The 24,559-nt window shown below is 57.9% G+C and overlaps 1 protein-coding gene across 5 annotated transcripts; it reads right to left on the bottom strand.

Annotated features, from left to right (window-relative positions):
* Nucleotides 1-439: 439 nt before the first annotated feature.
* Nucleotides 440-23,390, bottom strand: CARS2 (cysteinyl-tRNA synthetase 2, mitochondrial). 5 transcript variants are annotated; one of them, XM_070471408.1, is made up of 15 exons: nucleotides 22,837-23,390; nucleotides 19,117-19,167; nucleotides 15,475-15,592; nucleotides 9,941-10,012; nucleotides 9,740-9,845; nucleotides 8,202-8,285; nucleotides 7,158-7,287; nucleotides 6,679-6,812; nucleotides 4,023-4,090; nucleotides 3,376-3,442; nucleotides 2,849-2,987; nucleotides 2,024-2,147; nucleotides 1,568-1,666; nucleotides 781-987; nucleotides 440-648 (listed from the first exon to the last, which is right to left on the bottom strand). In XM_070471408.1, the coding sequence occupies exons 3-15, from the start codon at nucleotides 15,526-15,528 to the stop codon at nucleotides 538-540; spliced, it is 1,395 nt and encodes a 464-aa protein (XP_070327509.1). In that variant the 5' UTR covers nucleotides 15,529-15,592; nucleotides 19,117-19,167; nucleotides 22,837-23,390; the 3' UTR covers nucleotides 440-537. The 5 variants fall into 5 exon arrangements, with proteins under 5 accessions (XP_070327509.1, XP_070327506.1, XP_020769046.2 ...); XM_070471405.1 differs by lacking the exon at nucleotides 22,837-23,390 and adding an exon at nucleotides 19,535-19,780; XM_020913387.2 differs by lacking the exon at nucleotides 22,837-23,390 and adding an exon at nucleotides 19,535-19,779 and having other exon boundaries at nucleotides 440-653.
* Between the last annotated feature and the right edge of the window lie 1,169 nt (nucleotides 23,391-24,559).

Genomic DNA, 24,559 nt, shown 5'->3' with positions numbered 1-24,559 from the left:
TTTCCTGTCGGCGCCCTGCACAGCTAGGGCTCCCCACCTACATGAGCAGGGAGACGTGGCGAGGCCGCCAGCCAGCTCGGTCCCTGCTCACCCTGCCGGCTCCCACCGCGCCACCCAGACACCCTCACACAGCCCTGCCCCGGGGCGTCTGCTCACAGTGGTACCCCAAGAACCCAGTGCTGAGGGAGCGCGGTGCATCGGAGCTGGACGCCTGCTGGGGTTTTCTCTGGGAAACGTGTTAGTTTGTTACCAGACACAGCAGATGGAAACCCACAGGCCCAGGCCTGTCACGCAGGGTCCAGGTGACCCTGGGCAGGGGTCCCGCCCACCCCCGCACCCCCAAGGTTGTTTCCCAGGAGCCCGTGTGGGGCTTCCGTCCTGTCTCCTGGCTGAGAGCTCACCAAACTTCATCTGTGCCGTCCGTGCTGAAAGGAAACCCTTTTCAACACCTACTCACACCAAGGGGTGGCGTGGGCTTGGTTTATTTTAAGGGAAAACAGCCACAACAGCACCTTTCACATGACGCTTTACTGTGACTTAAGGGCACAGAACCCTGTCAGACCACAGCCCCGCGTCCCCCGTCCTCAGCTCCTGGGTGTGGGGTCCTCTGTCCTCGGATCCAGCAGCTCCCACGTGGACGAGCCGCTCCTGTCCTAAGGAGGCAGACGGCCCCAGGTGGGTGGAAGGGCAGGTGTCGGGGGTCAGGGGCAGGCCCTAGCCAGGGGCGGGTGTGCTCCCGGGAGAGACACCGGCTGAGCCCCGGCCCCGCGGAGCGCTCACCTTGATGCTAATGCCGTGGACTGCCAGGTCTCTGCGCAGCTCGTCGCAGGCCTCCAGCAGGGGCCGCCGCTCCAGGAGCCGCTGCCGCCGCGCCTCCCCAGAAACCTCCCCAGAGGCCAGAGCGAACTGCCGGACCTTCAGCCGGAAGCGGACCAGCTCCTCCACCAGGCTGTGCAGGGCGGCCGGGCTGCCCGCCCCTGGAACACCCTGAGGAATGGGGGGGGTGGTGAGCGGGGGTGTCCAGGTGCTAGCGGGGCGAGTGGTGTGTGCGGAGGTGTGAGCCGGGTGTGCAGGCGTGAGCGGCTATGAACCAGCATCCGAGGGGCTGGGGCGCATCTTCTCCGCCCTTGCCCCATCCGGAGGTGCCAGCGTCAAGGTGTCACGACGCGAAGGCCCAGGAAGGCTCAGATGGGGGGACCAGAGGCTGGGGCTGGACGGCCCTCGGGACGGAGCTGGGCCTCTGCCATCCCAGGGACCTGACGGGTGGAGCCGGCAGTGCTCCCCGCAGCTGCTGTGTCCACCGGGGGGGTCCCTACAGGACACAAGGGGCCCATAGCACGCCACGGCCGCTGGTCTGCTCAAAACCTCGTCATTGCAGCTAGCGCGTGCTAGCTCTCACTGTGCGCATGCGCCTTTCAAGGACAGTGATACGTCTTAAACGTGTAGGAAGTTTGGCCTTATAATTACGCATTAAAATCAGCATTTAGGAAGGGAGGAAGCGTCTGTTACATGCAGGCACGTAGGTGAAGTCCCGAAACTGAGGACTGAAAAGAGAAGGCAAGCATACCTGTCGCTCGGCCAGAGAAATGCCCACTGTCTCAAAGAACTGCTCCACAGAGGCCACGATGGCTCCCAGCACGGCGGGGCTCCGGGGACCACGGGGCTCCTGTGACAGCCACCGGGGAGGGCGCTCAGAGACCAGAGCGCAGCCCCCGCAGGTCAGCCCGGGCGGGCGGGAGACGCAGCCGCCAGGGAGGCCGGGCGTGTGCTCCGCGCGCCTGTGCCGGCTGGTGGCCCCCCGGGTGTCACGAGGTCATGAGTCTCTGCGCGGAGCCTGGCCCGGGGCGGGCGGGGGCTAGTTGGGGTCCCACCGCGATCCCCTCCCCCAGCTCACATCGCTGTGACCTACTCAGACCCCATGGAGCCCGCGAGGCAACAGCAGGTGCCAGGCTCCTGTCCACACAGGCCCCCTGTGCCTGCCCGGGGAGGTGGCTGCTCCTGGGGAGCGCGTCCCAGGAGTTACCTCGGCGGCCGCCTTCAGCTGCCTGTTCCCGTGGTGGACGAGGTCCATGACGGCGTCCACCGCCCGCACCGTGTCGAAGTCGTCCGCCAAGGCCGCCCGCACGGCCCCCTTTGTGCGGCCCAGCCTGGGGGAGGAGAGCGCGGGGCTGTCGTCTGCCCCATCCCCCCTTCCCCGCACTGTCAGGACCCCTGCGGGTCCCTCGCTCACACTTCCCACATGCCCACACGCCCGCATGCCCGGCCGTCACCGGCCCCTCAGGGCGCTGCCTCCTCCCTGCTGTCCGTCCCCCCAGACCCCCCGCTTCCCGGGCACAGGGCAGGCCTGGCAGACCCCTCGAGCGACCCTGAAGGGGAGACAGACTGCTGTGCGTGCTCCGGCACCTGGCGGGCCTCCGCGGACGGACACACAGACTCCCGGCTTGCCTGTGAGCAGGTGGCCGCTGCCTGCCCACCCCCTCGCCTGGGGGGCCCGTGGCTGATGGCTCCCGACCTCGCAGGCCAGGCGCTCGGCTGCGCTGCGCTCCGCCGCGGGGGCCAGCAGACCGCTCCCCCGTCTCCTCCTAACGTCCTTCCTGCCCAGCCCCGGAGGAGTCCGGGCTCGCCACTCTCCACGGTCCTCGGGGAGGCGACGCCAAGCCCCCAGACCCAGTGGCATCCGCCTCTGGTGGCCCGAGGGCCCCCTCCCCTCTCGCCCCCATCATCTCCCCAACTTCGCACCGTCCCTGACGTCAGCCGCAACCCCCCTCCCCGAGTCCTCTGCCCGAGGCCGGCCCGCTCCCCACCCGCCCCCACGCGCTCACTCCTCGGGGCCCCCCTGTGCACCCACCTCTCCCACAGCACGTCCTCCTGGACGGGGCCGCCGGCCAGCTGCCCCCTCATGTAGGCCCGCGCGTCCTCCGCGAAGGCGGCCGTGGCCCGCAGCAGGCGCCTGGCTTCCAGCAGGGCACCCTCGCTGTAGTCAACGGCTGCGGGGGGGGAGATGGGGGGTGGGTAGGGGGTCACAGGGCCAGCCTCACCCGCGGGGCCGCAAGGGGCCCCTCTGACCCTGGACACCGGGGGTCGGCTGGGGGCGGCCCCGCTGAGGCTGCTGGTCAGGCCCTGGGTCCGCTCAGCTCTGCCCGGCTCAGGACGCGGCAGGGGCGGCGGGAAGACCCCCAGGCCGCGCAAGGCGTGGGGCTCAGGCCTGAGTGCAGACCCGTGGCTGCCGGCCGAGCACTGGGGCTACTTCCTGGGCGTCTGTCCTCAGGGTTCCCAGCCTCAGGGCGAGGGCAGCACGCCAGCGGGGGCCGTCTCCCCGGGTCTCAACTCAGGGTCCCCAGGAGCTCAGGGACTCAGGCCACGCAGCCGGCTCACCTGACCTGTAGCTGCTCCGCAAGCAGAAGAGCCGGAAGACGTCGGGAGAGGCGGACCGGAGGAAGTCCTGGGGGGGCACACGGGTGAGACCAGCCACTGACCCCCTGGATGGACGGATGTTTCTCTGCACCGCCTTCCCCCACCCACCTGTGGCCACATCTGCCCCGCGCTGTGCCTGCTCATCTGGCCAGAGGGCCGGCGGCCTGGCTCACCCCGGGGAGGGCAGGCGTAGCTGCCCGTATTTCAGTGTGATCAGCGCCTGTCTGAATCCTGCAGACTGCACTCTACTCAGAAACACTGAGCCCTGGGAACGGTCCCCAGGCCTCACCAGGCCACCCCCGGTATCCACGCGAAGACCCATCTGACCTGGTTATCTCAGCGTCTACGTCCGCCTCCTGACGTTACCTCCCGGAGTGTGGAAAAGGGGTCTTTCCTGGTCCTCTTAGCCCCCCAAACCCGCCAACTGGAGGCCCACCCGGGGACACTGCAGTCTGCACGTGAATTGACGCAGTCCCGGCCCGAGTGCAGCGGCGACCACAGCGACCGCGTCAGGAAGGGGAAGAGACCGGGGACCTGGGGTGGGGCCTCCCGCTCAGGGCAGCCTCCACGACGTGTCAGGAACGCGGGGGCCCCGAGAGGCACGCTACCTTAATGGTGACGTAGTTCTTCAGCGACTTGGACATCTTCTCTCCTCCGCCCTTCACGTGCAGGTGCCCTGAAACGAGAGCGTGCTCACTCGGTCCTCACCAGGCGGGAACGAGGAGCCCTTCCTGGAGCCCAGCCTCCGAGGACCCCGCCCCGCTCACTGCCCCTCGTGGGCGCCAACACAGGACCCCCCGACCCGCCGCCCAGGAAGGGGCCACGGCCACTGGCCGGGCATCACAACACGAGGACCGCCCTCCCCCTCCCACGACTCAGCCCCCGGGGGGATGCCTCTGCTTCCCCCCAGAGCGCTTTCCCGCGGCAGCTGTTTCACTGACATGTCCCCGCCCTGGCACTGTCTCACACACACACCATCCTGTGTGTGTGAAAGACGGGGAACCCGAACCCCTCAGGATGCCTTCATCCGAGCCAGGACCTCCTCCAGGACTGCCTGGGTACCAGGCTCACTTCCCAGGAAACTGCTTTCCCAGCAGAAGGTTCGTCCACCTTTCCTGACATGACTTCACTCAGGGTGCCCAAGGCCAACTTTCCTGAGAACTGCTTACAGTGCAGCTTCCAGAAAAACACGTAACCCTCAATGTGTAAACCCAGTAGCACGCCGCTTACACCAAGTGCAACGGAAGTTTTACAAAACCGACGACGCTGGAGAACGAAACCCATCCGACTGCTGAACTCCACTTCCACCTCCCTGTGTGTGCAAAGCCGCTCAGTCGTGTCCGCCTCTCTGTGGCCCCAAGGACCGTAGCCCATAGGCTCCTCTGTCCCTGGGACCCTCCAGGAAGAATCCTGGAGTGGGCTGCCATGCCCTGCTCCATGGGATCCAACCGGCCCAGTGATCGAGCCCCGTCTCTTACGTCTCCTGCGCTGGCAGGCAGGTTCCTTAGCACTGCACCCAGGAAAACAGATCGCTTCTCCAGGTGTCGGCACACACCATTCTTCCTCCAGGACAGGGCGGAAGGGGGACAAAGAAGGATCCAACGTGCTAACAGACTGCTTCTTAGCAGAACACAGAGCAAGCCTGCCCACATCTAAACAGCGGGACACATGCGTGTGCACACGGACCTCCGTGAGCGCTGGCACTGCTGACGGTGCTGTCTGCGCCCAGACCCACGAGGCAGGCCCCGCATCCTCAGGAGCAACACCCGTGGTTAACACGGGGTCACCCGATCCCGGCCCAGGGATGGGAGCCTGCATCACCAGCCCTGTGACTCCTCCCCACACGGACTGCGGCTCTCTGCTCTCCTGAGTCCCCCACCCACGGGGAGGCGGTTCCACACGGCTTCTGAAGAGAGGTGTGGGCCCCTGACGGGAAACACGCTGGGTGCTGGGGTCCCTCCTGGTCCCCACCCGGAAGCCCTGGAGGAACGGCCCGTCGGGCGCTGGGCCGACAGAAGGGAGTGATTCTGGCCACTGTTGAGCTCCGAGCGGCACAGGAAGTGGACACCAGACCCCGCTCCGGTGCCAGGGATAGCAGCCCCGCGCGTCGCTCAGCTGACCTTGGGGCAGCAAGAAGGCTGGGGTCACGCGGACAGCGAGGGGGTCCAGGCGGGGCAGACGCTGGGGCAGCTCCAGAGCAGGGTGGGGGGATGTGAACTTGGGGTGAAGGAGACGCAATAGTGAGTGCACCCCAGTCACCCCACCACAGACTGGAAGCAGCTTCCACATGTGCTGAAGCTGGAGCTGCTCGCTGGGAAAACCCGGTTCCCTCCACCCAGAGGCTCACAGAGACGGGGCCTGCGTCTCCCGAGCTGACCCGCACCAAAGCCCTCCATCCCCTGCCCTCGGACAGTGCCAGGCCCGTCCCAGAGCGGTGGTGACACCCGCGCTCAGTGGCCCCGCGACCTCCATCAGAATGTGGACACATTAACGCCCCGTGCTTCACGGGGGCTCCAGAGCCGCCTGGCCCGGGACGCCGCTGTTCCACAGCTTGGGGTGCACCTCTGGGAGCGGACGGCTGGTGTTAATCATGAGGTGCTTGAATAGTGAGACGGACAGCGGTGCTCTCAGAGGCTGACAGACACTCGTGGGGACGCTGCCACAGCTCAAGGGCAGCGCAGTCATGATCACTACGGCGGCGGGCTGTCTGAGACCCCTCGTCACAGCTTCACGGAAAGCTTGTTTTCCAAATTCTCGTCAGCTCACACTTCAGTTCCAAAAGGCATACTCAGCATTCCAATCCAAGGAAGTTCACGTCCAGCTGACCACAAGTCAGAGACAACTGAAGGGACGGCTGTCTCTTGTCCTACTAGCTGATCTCTTGTTCAGTCGCTCAGTCGTGTCTGACTCTTTGCGACCCCATGGACTGCAGCGCGCCAGGCCTCCCTGTCCATCACCAACTCCCGGAGTGCGCCCAAACTCATGTCCATCGAGTCGGTGATGCCATCCAGCCATCTCGTCCTCTGTCGTCCCCTTCTCCCACCTTCAGTCTTTCCCAGCATCAGGGTCTTTTCCAATGAGTCGGCTCTTCGCATGATGTGGCCAAAGTACTGGATGCTTCAGCATCAGTCCTTCCCGGGAGTGTTCAGGGCTGTTTCCTTTAGGATGGACTGGACTGCCTGGCTCACGCAGGTACACCCAGCGGCGCTCTCTCGCAGAGCTGACAGACTAAAGTGGGGCAGGCTGACGGGAGCGGTCACTCACCAGAATGCAGGAAGTAGTTCCCCCACTGCGGGCACTGGTGGAAGGCCTCGCACTGGGCGATCTCGTTCTCATGGTGCGGGAACGCCAGGTCCACGCCGCCCGAGTGGATGTCCAGCCGACTTCCGAACACCAGACTGCAAGGCACGGGCAGGGCAGGGGGTTAACCGGGTCCGGCCACACGGTCTCCACGCCCTTCCTCTGGTCACGCCTGCCAGCCCTCTGCGCACGCCGATGGAGACCAGTTCTAAGTGCGTGATGACTCGGCTGACACACAGAAACTGAAATTGTTTTCACATCATAAAAACCCCTAGTTTTTATCATAAAAAAACCCTAGTTCACAGCCTTTTCTCCTCGTAGAGACACTTCACTTTCTTTGCTCTGCATTCAGGATGTGGTTTTAAAAACAACAAAGCATTTGCACGCTCCACTGAGCGAGCCGGGCACCACCCAGCGTACAGGTCAGCACAGCTGAGGCTTACCTGGCGATGGTGGAGCACTCGATGTGCCAGCCGGGCCGCCCGGCGCCCCACGGGGAGCCCCAGGACGGCTCCTGGGGCTTCGCCGCCTTCCACAGCGCAAAGTCACTGGCGTGCCGCTTGTCGGAGTCCACTGCCAACAACAAGTGGTCCATCAGCGGAGGGAACCCAGACCAACATCACAGCGGCCACAGAACAGGTGGGACACACGCCCGAGTCCGCTGCTCGGAGAAGCAGCCGCACGTCTCTCCTGCAAGTCTGTCCCTTTCCCCCGTGCAGGCCGCGGCCCCGACCCCCTGACCAGAGCACGCCAGAAGCACGCGCGCCCCGGCCAAGAAAGTTTTAATTTTTTTCAAAAAGGTGTTGCTGATGCTGGCATGGGTACTGGACGTTCCCTCCCCGCTTCCCTAAGGCTAGGCCATGCCTCGCAGGCACAGACGGTCAGGGACCAGCGGAAGGAGTGCCTGTAGCAGAGACAACAAGGACCGCTCGGGAGGCCACACACAGCTAGAGACGGGACTGACAGGACGCGGCCGCAGGGCAGGGCGGTTACGCCTAAACCACACATGCCCTGCCTGGGGTTTCTGCTCACTTGCGCTTAGTTCTGGTACATTGTATCCTTTCAAAGTGTCTTTAATATAGTTCTATACACTTAGTATTCTTCCCCATAAAAACGATCTGACCTAAGGAACACTGGAACAGAAGAGGGTATAGGAGCAGACAAACGCACGGGAACCTGCCACAGAGGGAGGCTCACGAGGGCGTTTACGCAGGACGGAACACCTCGGGGGTTTAACGTAGGAGCGGCAGGATGGACAAGAGCGTTAAGACAGGACACACAGCCGGGCGCGTCCATGGAGCTGACTGGGGAGGAAGGAGACCTCCACGTGAGCGCTCTGTTCCAAAACCCCTAAATTTAAATCTCAGCCATGACCGACGTCTGGCAGTGTGACCATGTCTGAGGAGCAGGCGTCCTCACCCCCACCCTCCTCCCCGGGAAGGTCTGGCTTTCTCCCTGGACGCCCCACAGGAGGCGGGGGGACCCACCTGGCTCTCCCTCCGGCCCGGGCGCCACGCCGACCAGCTTGCCGTACCTGTCACCTCGCGACTGCAGATCAAAGTAGACGTTGCCTGTTTCGTGAGGGGGACGGTGAAGCCCACTTCTCAGCCGTCAGCACCGCGTGCGCGCTCGTCACAGCTCGTGGTATTAGACACAGCACGCGGCCTCCAGCCCCAGCCGCCCCTCCCTGGATGTCTAAACCGCGCCCGACGACGCTGTACGAGGACCCTGTACTAGGGAGGCACGCGTCCGCCCGTGCCGCGGCCGTCCAGTGGTGGAGGTGGAAACACAAACGGAAGGTCGCTGGGTTCACTGGCGGCCTACACTCAGCTCTGGCCCCCATGTCACACACCCATCAACTGAGACAACCCTTCCTAGTCCAGACACCTCAAGAGCACCCTGCCGCTCAGACTGCAGGCAGCTCCTCACACACGCATCCCCGTGGGGCGCCTTCCCGGACCTGCACGTGTGCTCCCCGGGGCCCTGCGGAGCCAGGGCGGCTCCCACCCCTCCAACCCATGGGGCGGCGGCGGGGAAGGATCCGTGTTCAGGAGGGCTGCAGCCACGGCCACTGGACTGCACTCCTGGATGGCCGGCGCACACCGCGGTCAGTGCAGGGCCGCGGTCGGCGGAGACGTCTCACCTGGACAAACCTGCAACTTCTCACCCGCACCTTCCTAGCTCCAACCCAGTCTAACTCTCATCTGCACCGCCCTTCTTGGCTTTGAAGACGGGGGCCTCACCTTCCTGTCTGCACTGCCCTCCTTGGGGGCCGCGGCCTGGAGGACGGGGGCTCACCTTCCTGTCTGCGCCACCCTCCACGGGGGCTCACCTTCCTGTCTGCACTGCCCTCCTTGGGGGCCGCGGCCTGGAGGACGGGGGCTCACCTTCCCGTCTGCGCCACCCTCCACGGGGCCTCACCTTCCTGTTTGCACTGCCCTCCTCGGGGGCCGCGGCCTGGAGGACGGGGGGCTCACCTTCCTGTCTGCACTGCCCTCCGTGGGGGCTCACCTTCCTGTCTGCACTGCCCTCCTTGGGGGCCGCGGCCTGGAGGACGGGGGCTCACCTTCCTGTCTGCACTGCCCTCCGCGGGGGCTCACCTTCCTGTCTGCGCCACCCTCCGCGGGGGCTCACCTTTCTGTCTGCACTGCCCTCCGCGGGGGCTCACCTTCCTGTCTGCACTGCCCTCCTCGGGGGCCGTGGCCTGGAGGACGGGGGCTCACCTTCCTGTCTGCACTGCCCTCCGCGGGGGCTCACCTTCCTGTCTGCGCCACCCTCCGCGGGGGCTCACCTTCCTGTCTGCACTGCCCTCCGCGGGGGCTCACCTTCCTGTCTGCACTGCCCTCCTCAGGGGCCACGGCCTGGAGGACGGGGGCTCACCTTCCTGTCTGCGCCACCCTCCTCGGGGGCCTCACCTTCTTGTCTGCACCGCCCACCTTGGGGGCCGCGGCCTGGAGGACGGGGGCCCACCTTCCTGTCTGCACTGCCCTCCTCGGGGGCCGCGGCCTGGAGGACGGGGGCTCACCATTCGCTGTGCAGTAAGCGTGCCCGTTAGCGATGATCCTCTCGATGAAGGCGACGATCTGAGGCATGTGCTCAGTCACCCGCAGGTAGGCGGTGGGCGGGAGGACCTGCGGGAGGGCGCAGACCCGAGGTCTCCCCAGCCCCTCATGGACGGAGGCCCCCAAACCAGCTCCATCACTCAGGCTTCTCGCCAGCCACCTACCTTCAGGGCCGCCATGTCCTGTTTGAAATCTTCTTCGTAAAGACGGGCCAGGGATGCGGGCGACACGCTCATCTGCAAGAGAACGGGGCGGGGCTCCATCTGCAGGGGCCAGGATGGAGCCATGCAGGACAGCCGTCCCCACGGGCCTGCAGCATGGCCTTCGTGCGGCCCCGCTCACAAAGGCCGTGGGCCTGCTCTCTGCTTAGACTGAAAACAGAATAAACGATGCCATGACCTACATTAACTCAAAACAAAACCCCCCAAAATGACAATCGTCCTGGATACTGCGGCCTGGGGGTGTTTACTGAAGAGATGAGGCTGGTGGAAAAAAAAAAAAAAAAAGATGAGGCTGGTGAACAGAGTGTCTTCTTCACGGCGATCATGGGCAAGACAATACACGTCTCTTAGCTCTCTTTGCAACATGGAGACAGTCCCACCAAATTCCCACTAGGCCCTGGGGTCCTGTGTACACGGTAAGACTCCGGGGACGGAAGACACCAGGTGGGGACGGAAGACACCAGGTGGGGTCGCCAGGCCCGCTGGCTCCTCCCGAGCGGCCGCTGGTAGCGGAGCGGGCCCCGAAGCAGTCAGCCAGCATCCGCCAGGGGCAAAGGCCGAGCAAACCCCAGACCCAAAAACCCAGTGTCACTGCCACTTCGCAAGTTTCCAACGGTACGCGATTCTGGACCCAGGGAGCAGATGGCCGGATGAGTTTGCCTGGTTTTCATTTTCTGAGCAGTAATCCTCTCCTGGGGGTGGGAGGGAAGTGTGTCCCCGCCCCGCCCCGCCCCTCCTGGAAAGCAAACACCTTCGCCTTGTCTGTGCCTCCTCCCGAAGCCCTGCACGCGGCCTGAACCTGGCGCCCTCGGCTGAAGGCACATGGTGCGCAGGCCCCGGGCACGCAGCGCGCCGAGCCTGATGCACTCGAGTACACCCTCATGCACGCACACACGGGGGCACCGCCCTGAGCCACAGACCCACGTGTGACACACGGGTGCGCTCACGCACACACGGGGCAGACCACGTGTGACGCCCTGCTCGAGGACACGCATGCACATCCTCGGTGGCCGCTGCCAGCGCCTCCAGAGGAACGTGAAATAGCACCTCGCTCAGGCGCTGCTGAAGTCCGGCTAGACCATGGTCATGAAGGTGCTGAATGTAAACGGCGCCTTCTCACTGCATCTCTAACCTGAGTCTCTCCTGTTCTGAGGGAGCATGAACATCTCCAGTGTTTAGGGACCATCTGCATTAAACCGTCTGAAGTTAACCACGGCTCTACCAAGCTGGAGGTCCTTAAGTGGAGTGAAGTCGCTCAGTCGTGTCCGATTCTTAGCGACCCCATGGACTGCAGCCCAGCAGGCTCCTCCGTCCATGGGATTTTCCAGGCAAGAGTACTGGAGTGGGGTGCCACTGCCTTCTCCGAGGTCCTTAAAGTCTTGTCTTATTGATACGTAGGAAGTATATTCAAAGAACAGAAATAAACCTTTTATCCTCCATATGAATCTCAACTGTTTCCAAACGCCTTTCAACTTAACGATTATTTTATGGTGCACAGAAAATTTCACTTTCATATTTAGCAATCTTTTACACTTGTCAACCTTTTCTGGGTTTGAAAACAAACTTAGCAAAGCCTTCTGAACAGGACGCTATAAAAAAGTGCTCCAAGGTTTACTCTAGTAACCCATGCTTCCACGTCTTTCTGTGAAATCTCTGATCAGCTTCAAATCTGGTTGTGAGCCATATATCTGACTTTGGTTTATTTTCTCCCCCAGATGGTCACCCAATTGTTGACTTCTTACTGAGCAGTTCTTCTGTTCCCTGTTGATGTGAAATGCCATCTTTACCAAAAACAAATTTCCATAATTTACTGTGTCTGTCTCTGGACATTGTGGCGTGTCCCATTGCCTGTCTCTTGTGTAACTGTGAACTGGTGTTTAATCTCCGAGGTCTCCAGACACAGAAAGCAGGCGGGGGGCGGGGGCAGAGGGGGCTTGGGGGGCGGTCAGCCTGGCCACAGGGAGTACAGGTGTGGAGGGCGTGTCGGGCTGGACCCTGCGTGCACGCCACACAGCTCCCCCGTGGCGGCCCTGCATCTACAGAGCTGTGTAAAAGGGGAAACAGTAAAGAAAAACAAACAGCTTCCTGCAGCCCCGTAACTGCTGGCGCTCGGCAGGGCGCCTCCTCCTCCGGCCTCTCCTTTTACGGACTTGTTCTGCTCGCCCCTGGGAACCCCAGACGCAGGCGGTCCGGCTCCGGTGACAGACACACGGGGTCCTTCACTTGCGGCTCAGGCCCCCTGTGCTCACACGTGGCTCCTCCCGCCCCTCGCTGGGACCCTGGGGACAGTCACAGGTGACAGTGGGCTAGAAGTGGACACGAGCTGCTGCTGGCGCGGGGGACAGGGAGTCAGACCCCCAAACTGCCCCCCCGAGAGGGGCTCACCCTGCTCTCTCCACAGCACCGCCTGCAGGAGGCACTGCTGGCACAGCATGGCCGGGCCTGTGACTCCAGACCCGCCCGGGGGCAGGAGGCGCTTGGGAGGCCCTCGGACAGTGAGGAGAGCCAACCAGTCCCTCCGAAAGGAAATCAACCCTGAATATTCCCTGGAAGGACTGATGCTGAAGGTCCAATACTCTGGCCACCTGATGCGAAGAGCCGACTCATTGGAGAAGTCCCTGATGCTGGGAAAGACTGAAGGCAGGAGGAGAAGGGGACGACAGAGGATGAGACGGCTGGATGGCATCACCGACTCAGTGGACATGGGTTTGAGCAAGCTCTGGGAGACGGTGAAGGACAGGGAAGCCTGGTGCACCACAGTCCATGGGGCCTCAAAGAGTCGGACACGACTGAGCGACTGAAGAACAACAGATGCCTGGGCTGAGCGCCACCCCAGGCAGGCAGGGGACCCTGGACGCGTGTCCAACCTTCCTCCCGGAGAGAGCGGCACGCAGGCCAGGGTTCCGAGGCACAGACACTAACTCTGCTTCAATCACGGAGACATTTAGCATCATTTTTCTTAACACAAAATGTAGCCCTGTGAATATACCTTGTTTCGTTTCATTCCTCCCCCAGAGATCCTCCTGCAGCTTTTATTCCTGACAAACAATAAAACTGTGCCAAAGGTCAAGAAAGTGATTCAGATAAGTGAAATATAATTTAAACTATTTTAAGAGCACATACTGAAGCAGATGGCATGAAGGATACGGCCATCATCAAAAAACACCTTGCCTCTGGTAAAAAGAATAGCCTTTTTGTCGGACACTAAGAAACCAACAGGTGTTTTCATAACTATGTGCTTCAGACCCCGGTTTACCATGCTGAACCAAGATTCTATCTTTAGAACAAAATAGACCACGTGATGCCAGGTTAGCATCCTGCTGTGTAACAAGTATGGACTCGCTCAGCTGTCACAAATTAAAACACTCTCTACACTTAACATTTTTAAACCAATTCTGCCAACCTTTTTCCACCCCCATGGGCCTCCACCAGCTGAGCCTCATGACACGTGGACAGCCCACCTCCGACTCTGAAGACTCACAGGCGACCCCGACTCAGCCAGCACGGGGACACACCTCTGCAGCCTCAGGTCCCGCCGCGCGGACAACCCGCGCGCCCTCCTCCTCACCCAGCCTGGCGCCCTCTCTGCCGGGCCTCACCCCCCACCACCAACACTCGTCCACCTGCCGTGTCAGGGGCCCCCACCACTCCCTGCCCTTCCCAGCCAGCCAGGCCCGGCCCCAGCCCGCATCGTGCTCAGCAGCACGGGGCCGGCCTTCCCATCGGGGCCCGGGGTCCTGCTCAGCCCCTCCCGGACCCCGGCAGCCTCCAGAGGGACTGGCAGGCCTGCCCCTGCCCCCGCCTGTCCTGATCGTGGACGAGAGGCGACTGCTTCCTGCAATGGACTCGCTCAAAGGCTCCTCTGGACCCCAAAGCCTCTGCCCCAGCGAGTGTCTGAGCACAAACTCAGCGCTGACGGCCCTGGGCGGCCCCAGGGAGACAGCGCAGGGCCCTGGGCGGGTGGCGGGAGGTGGGCAGCCGGGGCAGCCCACTCGCTTCCCGCCATCACCTCCCACGACCCCTCAGCTCCCCACTGACAGCGCCTACGGCCGCGCCAACATCGCCTGACCTCGCGCTGGGCCTACGTGGTGGCCAGGGCGGACACCGGACCCAAAGGGAGAGAGGCACAGGTCAGGCATCTGGAGACCAGAGAGAACAACGCAGACAGTCAGTGCCGGGAGACCAGGGGGACCGCCGAGTACCCCCGACACACTCCCCCGTACGCTGCATGAAGGCAGTCACTAGGAAACAGGGAGACGGGCTTCCCAGAAAAGAAACCTGAGAGAAAGTGACAGAACAAGGGAGGAATGCAAGAGTCCAAAAATCAGGACAGTAAGTTCAGGGACAGTAAGTTCAGGTATGTCCCTGCCTTTTAAAATGTTGAAGACAAAAAAATAAAAAAATAAATAAGTAAATAAATAAAGTGTTGAAGAGTACTTAAGAACAGGAAAAAACACTCAATAAGTGGGAAAAGCAGATTACAAAACAATGTAATAAACTGGTTTTCCAGAAAAATCTATATACACATTCAGACATTTTTAAAGTTACAGGACATAAAGCACTCAGCATAAGCTTTTCTATAAATTAGATAATTTAACAAATTTTTATATATCTTTAGAGGTAAGTGTTATATATGTGCATGCATGCTAAAGTCACTTCAGTCGTGTCTGACTCTCTGAAACCCTATGGACTGCAGCCCACCAGGTTCCTCTGTCCACGGGATTCTGCAGGCATGCCCTTCTCCAGAGGATCTTCCCAACCCAGGGACTGAACTGGCTTCTCTTATGTCTCCTGCATTGGCAAGCAAGTTCTTTACCACTAGTGCCGTCTGGGAAGCCCCAGTTGTTACATATAGTCATACATAAATTGTTATACAGGGTTGGTAATTATAAAATGCAGAGGAGGTGATCCTTTGAAAGCAGACTTTTAGAAGTAACTATAGGGAATTCCTCGGTCACCAGTGGACAAGATCCCATGCTCTCACAGCTAAGGGCACAGGCTCAATCCCTGGTCGGAAAATCCCACAAGCCTTGTGGTGCGGCCAAAAAAATAAATGAAATAAAAAATTCTTAAGTAAAAAAATTAAAAATGTAACAAAATACTTTAAATCCCTATGCCAGAAATTCCCCCCAGTCCTCTAAATGCCACATGAGATATAAGAGGAGTGTGGTGATATAACAAGTGAGAAAATCAAACCTCACAGGAGCTAAATTCCCAAGCCAGCCTCTGACTTCCCCCGTAACAGGGACGGAGGTTTGTCCTGTAGGCTGATGGGGCAGGGAGGGCCTGGATTCAGCCCAGGAGGTGTCGACTGAATTTCTCTCACCAGGGTGAGGAGACCTCGCTGAAAAGCCTCAGGGGGTCACATGTGGATAGCAGGCGTGAAAAGTCTCGGGAGGCCCAAACAACTGTCAGGTGGGGGTCGCCCACTCCCCGGTCAAAGCGCCTCGCCACGTAACCGCATGACCCATGCTCACCTCGTTGGCACGTCTGATTATCTTATCATCCACGTCCGTGATTCCCATCACCATGACGACGTTGCACCCAAACACCCTGGTGAGGATCCTCCGAATTATATCAAATCTGACATAGGAGCTGAAAGGAGAAACATTACGGCGTCTTTAATCCTGAAAGTCACCACTGTGACTTTCAAAAGAGGGTGCTACCTTTACCGTGAGGCTGCATGACTGTGTCATCAAGGACGTTCAAGGGCAGCTGGAAAAGGAAAAGCCTTTCACCAGTCTTCTCGTGTCCACAAGAGAAAAACTAAGGTGAGGCCTCAATTTCGGGACCCAACACGAGCACCTTTAACTTTAGAGCTGTTGTTTGAGTGAGTTTACATCTGTTCCACTGTAGAAAGATTCACTCATGATGCAAAGTCAGGGGGTGGTCAAGATGCTGGGTGCTTTTACTGTCCATGTTCATGTTCTAGGATAACTAACGTTTTACCGCGATGAGAGACAGAAGCAAATAATAAGTCAAGACAGGGATGATCCCATCAAAACTGGAAAGGTCACTCCCAGGAAGTGTGCACACGGTTGTGGAAAATAGGAACTCCAGCTTACGGGCAGACTACATGGAGAAAGAAAGGGTTTAAAATCCAGCTCAGTTCAGTCGCTCAGTCATGTCTGACTCTTTGTGACCCCATGGACTGCAGCACACCAGGCCTCTCTATCCACCACCAACTCCCGAAGCTTACTCAAATTCATGTCCATCAAGTCGGTGATGCCATCCAACCATCTCATCCTCTGTCGACCCTTCTCCTCCTGCCTTCAATCTTTCCCAGCGTCAGGGTCAGTGAGTCAATTCTTCGCATCAGGTGGCCAAAGTATTGGAGTTTCCACATCAGTCCTTCCAACCAAGATCTACTTAAAATCTCAAGAAACTAGATTCCCCATAAAAGCAATCTTAACTCTCCAGGTCAGCCAATCTCATGCTCATCTCTGTTATACACATGGCCTCTCTAAACCTGGGTTCATAGTCATTTTCCCTTGAAAACAAAGCTCTTCTTCACTGTATCCCTTGTACTCCCCAAACCCACCCACCACAGACACAGTTGACGCCAAATCCTAGGGCCAAGCCATCTCCAAAACTCCTTCCCAAGGAGCTAAGAGGTTAAACATCCCTTCGAAGCCTCAGACTGCCGATTCACAAATTGGACACAAGTCTCCTCTCTCACAGGGTTGCTGTACATTATCTCAGTGCCTATGCAGCAGAAATTTCAACTAATTCTGATAATAAATATCATCCCAGTGCCCCTCATTGTCAAGTCAGGAAAACACTACAAGAAATGAGATTTTAAGAGACAAAGTTAACAAGAATTTACAACAGAGTGAAAGAAAAACTTGAATCACACGCATGGCTGGAAGGAGTTGTGGAGCCCGATACCCGAGGGTGGCTGCTCCCTGGCCTCACCCGCCCTGCGGGCACCTCGGGAGCCCAGGGGTAGGTTCGCTCACCAGGCTGAGGCTGCTCCACACATGGGAACCTGGACTCTGCAGCCGGCCTGGCTCAGCACTTTCCACCCGGGATCCCTCCCTGGTTACACTTGGGAGGTAACAGCATCACCAGCTGGCGTGGTGAGAGCAGCATCGCCTGGGGTTTGCGGGGCATTTAGAACAGTGCCGGGCACAGAGTGCTGTCCAGTTAAGCATCTGTCTCTTTAAAGCAGAAGCAGGTGGGGAGGAAGGCGTGGAGGCAGAAACCTGAAGAGTGAGCAGGGACAGACCCACAGACGAGGCGGTCTTGGGCTTCGGGCTTTTGAACTCAAGAGCGCTGGACTGTGCCTGACCATCCCAGCCCCTGAGACCACAACCTCTCCAACGTCTTAAGCTTCTGCCTCACAAGGGACACCCCCGCTTGATGACTCTTCCTGAGTGGCGCGCCCAGAGCCGTCACCCTGGCCAGGGAGTCAGACAGGAGGCTTCCGGGATGTTGGGAACGTTCTGTCTCTCAGTCTGGGGCCCGGGCATCGGCTGGGCTGCACAATGCATGTTGGCACGCTTTTCCGCATCAGTAGGGACAAGCACAGATTGCAACTGAAAGGCCCGAAGCTCAGTGAAAAATAAGGGCGAGACTGCCTCACTCCCCTTTCCTTTCAGAATTTCTTCCTCGGCCCTTTCAAAATGTATATAAATGTTTTCAATGGCTAAGTAGGCCTTATTCAGTCTCACAACTCATTAAGGTTTCAAGGACCCAGAAGCCTTCTCTTCCAAACAAAGTTACCAAGAAGGTCAGAACAGGAGGGGCCTAACCCCTGCAACTCCAGGCCGTAGACCTGCCTGAACCAGAGAGCTGGGCCCACCTACCTCACACGAAACCTCGCCAGTTCCTGCTATTTCTGTGATCCTTTCGGCAGGGGCCGGCGTACCCCATACTCGTTTCATTCTCCTTCAATAACAAAAATGTTTTCTTTCTCTTTTGCCTTTGTGGAGAGCTTTTCCAGGGTAGGACAAACAGTAACCTCTACTGTTTCCAATATTTCCCCAACATATTTAATACTTCAAAAAAGAGACCAAAATATGCTTTTTATAACTAATAGTACTTTGGCCACCTGATGCAAAGAGCTGACTCACTGGAAAAGACCCTGATGCTGAGAAAAATGGAGCAGGGAGGAGAACTGGGCGACAGAGGATGAGATGGGTGGATGGCATCACCGACTCGTACATGAATTTGAGCAAGCTCTGGGAGACGGTGAAGGACAGAGAAGTCTGGTGTGCTGCAGTCCATGGGGTCACAAAAAGTTGGACACGACTAAGCAACAACAAATTAATAGTTAGCCCAAAGTGAAGAGGGAAAAAAAATGACTACTATTTATTTTGTTATAATACAAGCTAAAAAGTTCAGATCTTGCTGGGTGATGCATAATTTCTAAAATACATACTGAATCAAGGTAACTTTTAGTCTAGATATGAAAGATAAATTTAAGAGATCCACAAGAGAACAGACAAAATATTAGGAAAAGCAGCAATTTGGACAAACCTAGGAGACAGAGTTACAAGACAGAGAGAGAGAGCGTGTGGAGGTCAGACGTCTCAGGCTCCAGCTCACCTGCCACGCTTCCTAAGGTGTGCCCTCCCACTAGTTACCTATCCTGGAGAACAGGTGAGCCTTCGCCAGCCTTCCCACGACAGGGACTGGGCTAAGCAGCACTTTGTGGGGTTTATTTCATTAAATTGTCAAGATTCAAAAGAAGAATATTATTATCTGTATCCGAAAGATGAAGAAACCAGGACTCAGTAATAAAGTGACTTGTCCAAAGTTGGGAAGTAAATGGCAGGGGGAGGACGCAGAAACACTTGACCAGCTGACTCAAAGGCTCTCTGAATGGCCTCATCTCACTAAACACAACAAGAAACATCAGATTGCAAAACAGTCCTTTCCCCTGCTCTCACTGCATCCCTGAGTCTCCTCACCCGAAATGTGACGAAGTGCTTAGCACTGCTACGGGGACCAAATGAGGATGTAATATGTATGCTTCCCACAATGCCTGGAATACACTAACTACCGAGGATTCTTAAGTTGTCACTTGAGGGATAGGGGAAAACAAAACCTGCAAAAGGCTTTCTTTCCAAAATAAACGGTCCCTTAAAGTGAAAATTCAGCGTCAGGACACTCACCAAGCATGACCCAGGTGTGCGTGATCGTAGACAGTTGGTCCACAGCTATACCTGGGGACAGAGGTAAGACCCACCATGTGAAACAAACTTGCAAGAAAGGACGCCACGTTCTCAGTCATAATCAGCATATAATCATGTCTTTTTGTAGAAAAAAGAAAAGTAACGCTTTGGGGGATGCGTACCCGGGGGTGTATGACCCTCGGATCACTAAATTCAGCGCCAAATCGGTGAAACGCTGCGACTACCCCAGGGTCTTTACAGGTGCTGCCAGAGTACTTCATCACTCATTAAACGCCTGCACCTGAGGACGTAAGCCCCCCCCCCCCCCCCCCCCCAACGCAGGGCACCCGCCTCCGGAAAGGCTGGGTGTAGCCCCTCCCGCCCCGCCGCACCCGCTCCCCGAGTCCCGGCGGGCTACCAGGAGGCGGCGTCCGCGCGGCTCACAATCAACGGGTCCTTCCTCCGGGTGAGGCTGTTGTACACCTTGACGCCCGTGTCGTATCCCGCGGGCTGCAGCCAGCCCTGCCCGCGCGCCCCCGAAGCCCAGCGGCCCGGCTTCGGGCCCCGAGCGGCCCGGAGCAGCCAAGCGCCCACGCGGGCCCGGCGCGTCCCCAGCATGGCCGGCGCGCGGCGCACCGGCCACGCCCACCTGGGAGAGGGGGTGCTAGGCCACGCCCACCGGAAGGCTCTGCGCGGCCCCGCCCACCAGGAAGAGGCGGTCCCGAGTCCGCCGGGGCGTAGAGGGCGGGGCCGCGCCTCGGAGTGGGGGAGGGAAGCGGCAGGAGTTGGTGGCGGCCCCGCCCCGGGGCGGCGGGCAGAGTTCCGCCCTTCTCGTCCCGGGCGGCGCCGGACTGAGCTGACCCGGTGCAACCCCGGGCTGGGCTCTCAGGAGTCAGTGCCCGGGGAGGGCAGCCGCTGACGGCTCCGCGCCTGCTCCGGAGGCACGTCTGCACCCCAACACGGCTGATGCACACACTGAGCACGTCTGCACCCCAACACGGCACACCCTGTCTCCGGATGAAAGGGCAAAGCTAAGACACCACCCATTCATCAAGTACGCGTAGTACGAAATGACTGCCTGGGATTCACTTTAAGGTTGTAAGTTCCGTCATCTGGTCTCTTGAGAACAGAAGCATTCTGAATTGCGGTTTCAACCAGACTGTTTAAAGGTGGCTTCTCTTGAAGTTAACTTTCAAATTATCTCGACAAACGCGTCCTTATTGATATCTTCCAAAACAGCGTCTCAAAAAAACAAAGAAACCCCCCTTGCTTTTGCAGTCCTCAAAACGGCACGTTAAGTTCCTCAGTTCTTTTGGGGGTTGTTTTGGTCGTTCTGTAGCAAGGCAAGTGCTCCAGTAGAGACAAACAAGTACCTTCCAACAGCACTTAAACTTTCCCCAAGACCTCTGGAGTCCAGTTCTGCAATTCCTTGGGAACTGTGTCTGAAGGCGTGACGGCTGAAGTGTCAGAGCCTGTCATTCACAATTTGGAGACCTCCCATCAGAGCCAAGACCCTCTCCCCCACCACTCAGAGCCCTACCTCATCATTAACCCCCTCCCCACTGCCTGCACGCTCGCCTTGTTGCTCTTTTGTAATTCTCCTTTCTAGGACAAGATGTGTGTTTCTCTCCCTGATTATTTTTGGGTTTTTTTCTTTTTTCAAACTTTAAACTTTTTATTTTGCATAGGGGTATAGCCGATTAACAATGTAATGGTAGTTTGAGGGGAACAGCGAAGGGACTCAGCCACACATGCACATGTATCCATCCTCTCCCAACCGCCCCCGCCCCCCCCATCCAGGCTGTCACAACCCTGAGAATTCCATGTGCTATACAATAGGTCCTTGTTGGTTATCCATTTTGATTATAGCAGTGTGCTCCTTGAGTACTTCATATTGTAAATTATTTTCTACTCTGTTGTTGTTTAGTTGCTCAGTCCTGTCCAACTCTTTTGAGACCCCACAGACTGTAGCCCAGGAGGCTCCTCTGTCCGTGGGATTCTCTAGGCAAGACTACTGGAGTGTTTTGCCATTTGCATCTCCAGGGGATCTTCCCAAGCCAGGGACTGAACCCATGTCTCCTGCTTGGCAGGCAGATTCTTGACCACTAACCCACCTCTTTCATTGTGTCCACCACCAAATTCAGAAAAGGGTAATCTCTGTGGAGATCCACCTGTTGCAGGTGGGAGAAAATCTGAGCAGTAAAACATCTGATAGAGAAAGCTCTGACAGATATTAGATATGCCAGAAAACTAAGAAGATGAACAAAAGGCTTGACTGCAATCTGTAAGAACATGAAGAATTTGAGGAAAAAGCTAGATGTCTTTAAAACAAATTTAGTAAGACTGAAGATGGAACCCTGCATGTGAATCTGGCAGCTGGCATGTTTTAATTGGCCATGGGACATCATGATTTTTTAAACTAACAAAGGTATATTCTGTCCTCTGAAAACTGGTCCTGTAAAGTGCTCAGCCCTTGGCCAGCAGCAGTGCTACCTTAAGTCTTTTGGGAATCTTCAAACAGTGAAAAACAGACGCATTCTTCGCTGATGTTTAAAAGCATGATTCCTCTTGCAAGTTCGATATTAAAACGACCAGGAAGATGTGGTAGCATACACACCCAGAGAAGGAGAGCAGGCAGCTCGACCCCTGCCAGTCTAGGCCAGTCTAGGCCGGGACAAGTCAGTCCCTCGGGCTCAACGGTCCCGAAGCGTCGCCAACGCGCTTCGCGCCCCTTAGAGGCGACAACAGAGCTAGTCCCCAGCGTCACGTTTTGCTCCAAAGCGAAATCTGTGAATCCAAAGCACAGTAGGTGAGGTAGCACAGATTGCTTAGGCCTCTTCAGGTTTGAGATGAACGTGTTAGGATTTATATTTTAAGCAGGTCAAAACAGAATTATAGTTCATCTCTTTTTCTTCCGTAAGTTTGAGCATCTTCAGTGAAACTGGAACTATAACCTTAGAAAAAACATTTAATATCAATTTTTGAGACACACTCCAAAGAACAATAACTGAATCTACCCAAATTCTTCAATGTATTCGCAAAATTAAGCTCTTTTCTTTAGTGGCATTTTTAAATGGGTGATTACAGTTATGCTCTAGCTATTGGTCTTCTAACCTTGTCCATTCAATGTTGAAGTCATTGGCATACATTTTAAGAACTTGGTAAAACTAATCAAATATTTTCTGGCTTTTTAGCCCAAGGGGTAAACTAAATGACTTACAAACATTATTCACCACTGCTTCCCTAGTGCACATAACAGTAGCTAGCACATGGTGAAGTGTGAAAATCGCTCAGTCATGTCCCACTGTTTACGACCCCATGGATATACATACAGTCCATGGAATTATCCAGGCCAGAATACTGGAGTGGGTAGCCTTTCCCTTCTCCAGGGGAGCTTTCCAACCCAGGGATCGAACCGAGGTCTCCCCCATTGCAGGCAGATTCTTTACCAGCTGAGCCACAAGAGGAGGAAGCACATGGTAGGTGTTCATTAAATATTTTTTGTCGAACAATTTTTTTTTTTTGTCTCACTTGTCTGTGAAGTCCATGAAAACATGAGGAATCGCTGAGATGACATCGTGATTTAAAAAAGAAAACCAAAATAAAACAGTCCAGCTTGATTATCACTGAAAGGAGTAAATTCTTTCTCACCTTTATCCTTAAATCCAGATGAACACTACTCAGTTTAAGGCAATAAATGCCTGGATTAAAAGTACCTACCTCTTTCTTGCCAATGTACTTTAAAGTTACTTGTATCTTTTTTCTTATCCAGCGTTCACTCTCTAGTCCACATAATATATTCGTTTCCACATAGCGTCGTAGTACTAAAGTCTTGTACAGGCTAGTGGCCCATAAATGAAGTTGATAACTCAGCGTCCTCTTTAAACTGGGCCCAAACTGGAAAAATGTGAATCTCTTAAGTAACAACCGTTTCCCCAAATTTTCGAAGTGAACATTCTCCTGATTGGGGCGGGGTGGTTAAGGGGGCTGAGCGGAAAGAGGAAACTCATTTCAAAGCGTTAAGTACTATTCTGCGTTGGTCAGCGCAGCAACGATCTAACGTGAAAACTCGTTTCGAAAGACGAAAACAGCTCAACGCGGTCTTGCGCTGTTTACGAGCCCATCACCTGGCCAGGGCGAGCCGCGCTGCGGACAATCGCCCATTTTAAAAACACCGGGCTGGGCTGCAATTCTACTGGTTACAGAGAGGGACTGAAAATTTCCGAGCGGTGTCGGCTGTCAATACGCTGCTTCTGCGGACACTCCGGGCTCCACCAGAGCCTCGCTGCCGGGTCGAGGGGCGGGACCGCGCGGGGCAGCAAGGCACCCGGGAGGGAGGGAGGCCGAACCCCGATCCCCCCGCCGAAGAGGGGGAGCAGAGCTGGTAGAGGACGCCCGTAGGCTGGGGCCGAGCTACCGGGCAGGGTTAGAGACGGCGACAGGACGTCTGCGCCCAAGGAAAGGAGACACACGGCGCGAAGACAACTCCGCCGAGCTCGCCTGCCTGCAGCAGCGGTTCAGGCGCAAACCCCAGGCTCGCGGGACAAAGCCCCGCCGTAGCCACGCCCACGGGGTGGGGCCTGGACCGGAAGGGGCGGGCACCCGCGCGCGGGCTCGTCGTCTAGGCAACGGGGCTAGATGAAAACCCAACATAAGTTTAGCGCCAGAAGGACAGAGACGTGGGGGGAGGGGAGGGCCCAAGACTGAGAGAGAAACCCCCCCCGGGGTCCCCTGACTGGAAGCCGGCCCCGCCCCGCCGTGGGTGGTATTTCGAACTGGGGGCGCGGACTTCAAGAGCGGCATTCCAGGCCACGAGAGAAGAAGGGCCGCCTGGCCTCTCCCGGGGCCCGGCGTGAGTTCCCCTCTCGAGCCCCTTTGTCTCCAAGCCGCTTGGCTCCAGCCTCCAGCCGGCGACACAATAAGGGCGGGCGGTGAGGACCGCGCAAGCGCGCGAGCCGCCGGGGCCGCTGGGAATGGTGGTCCGACCGCCGATGGTAGGTCTCTCCCGCGCGGGCTGGCGGCCGCCGTGGCCGCCGTAGTGCGCACGCGCGCCCACTTCCGCCCGGCTGGGCTCCGCCCGCCCCGGGAGGACGCGGGTTTCCAGTAGTGAGACCCCGGCGGAGGGGGCGGTACCCGATCTCACTCCGCCCCCTTCTCGTCCTGATTGGACCATCCAACTGAGTGCGGCAAGTCAATTGGCTCCCGAGGTTGCCAGTCTGTTCCGAGCCGTACTTATATATTTCCCCGCTGCAGCGCGGGTTGGGGGAGTGCGAGGGGCTGACGGCGTGAGGGATGTAGTCCATTGGGCTGGCGGCCGGGATTCTACTGCGGGCACGGCTCCGGCCGTTTTGGGCGGGGCCGTCTGCCGCCCTGCGGCCCCGCCTCAGTGGGAGTGCGGTGCCGCCCGGCGCCGCTCTGCGTGCAAGTGCGAAACTCCTAGTAA

Source organism: Odocoileus virginianus, chromosome 8 (assembly GCF_023699985.2).
Source record: "Odocoileus virginianus isolate 20LAN1187 ecotype Illinois chromosome 8, Ovbor_1.2, whole genome shotgun sequence".
NCBI lineage: Eukaryota > Metazoa > Chordata > Mammalia > Artiodactyla > Cervidae > Odocoileus > Odocoileus virginianus.
The sequence above is the reverse complement of the archived record's forward strand: the minus strand, read 5'-3'. Positions and strand labels throughout refer to the sequence as shown.

Excerpts from the sequence above, each read along its gene's own strand:
- CARS2 (XM_070471405.1), bottom strand. The coding sequence starts at position 19,734 with ATGCTGGGGACGCGCCGGGCCCGCGTGGGCGCTTGGCTGCTCCGGGCC. Across the intron at positions 15,593-19,116 it reads GCACACCTGGGTCATGCTTG|CTCCTATGTCAGATTTGATA; the intron begins GTGAGTGTCCTG and ends TTCTCCTTTCAG. Across the intron at positions 9,846-9,940 it reads AGGACATGGCGGCCCTGAAG|GTCCTCCCGCCCACCGCCTA; the intron begins GTAGGTGGCTGG and ends GCCCTCCCGCAG.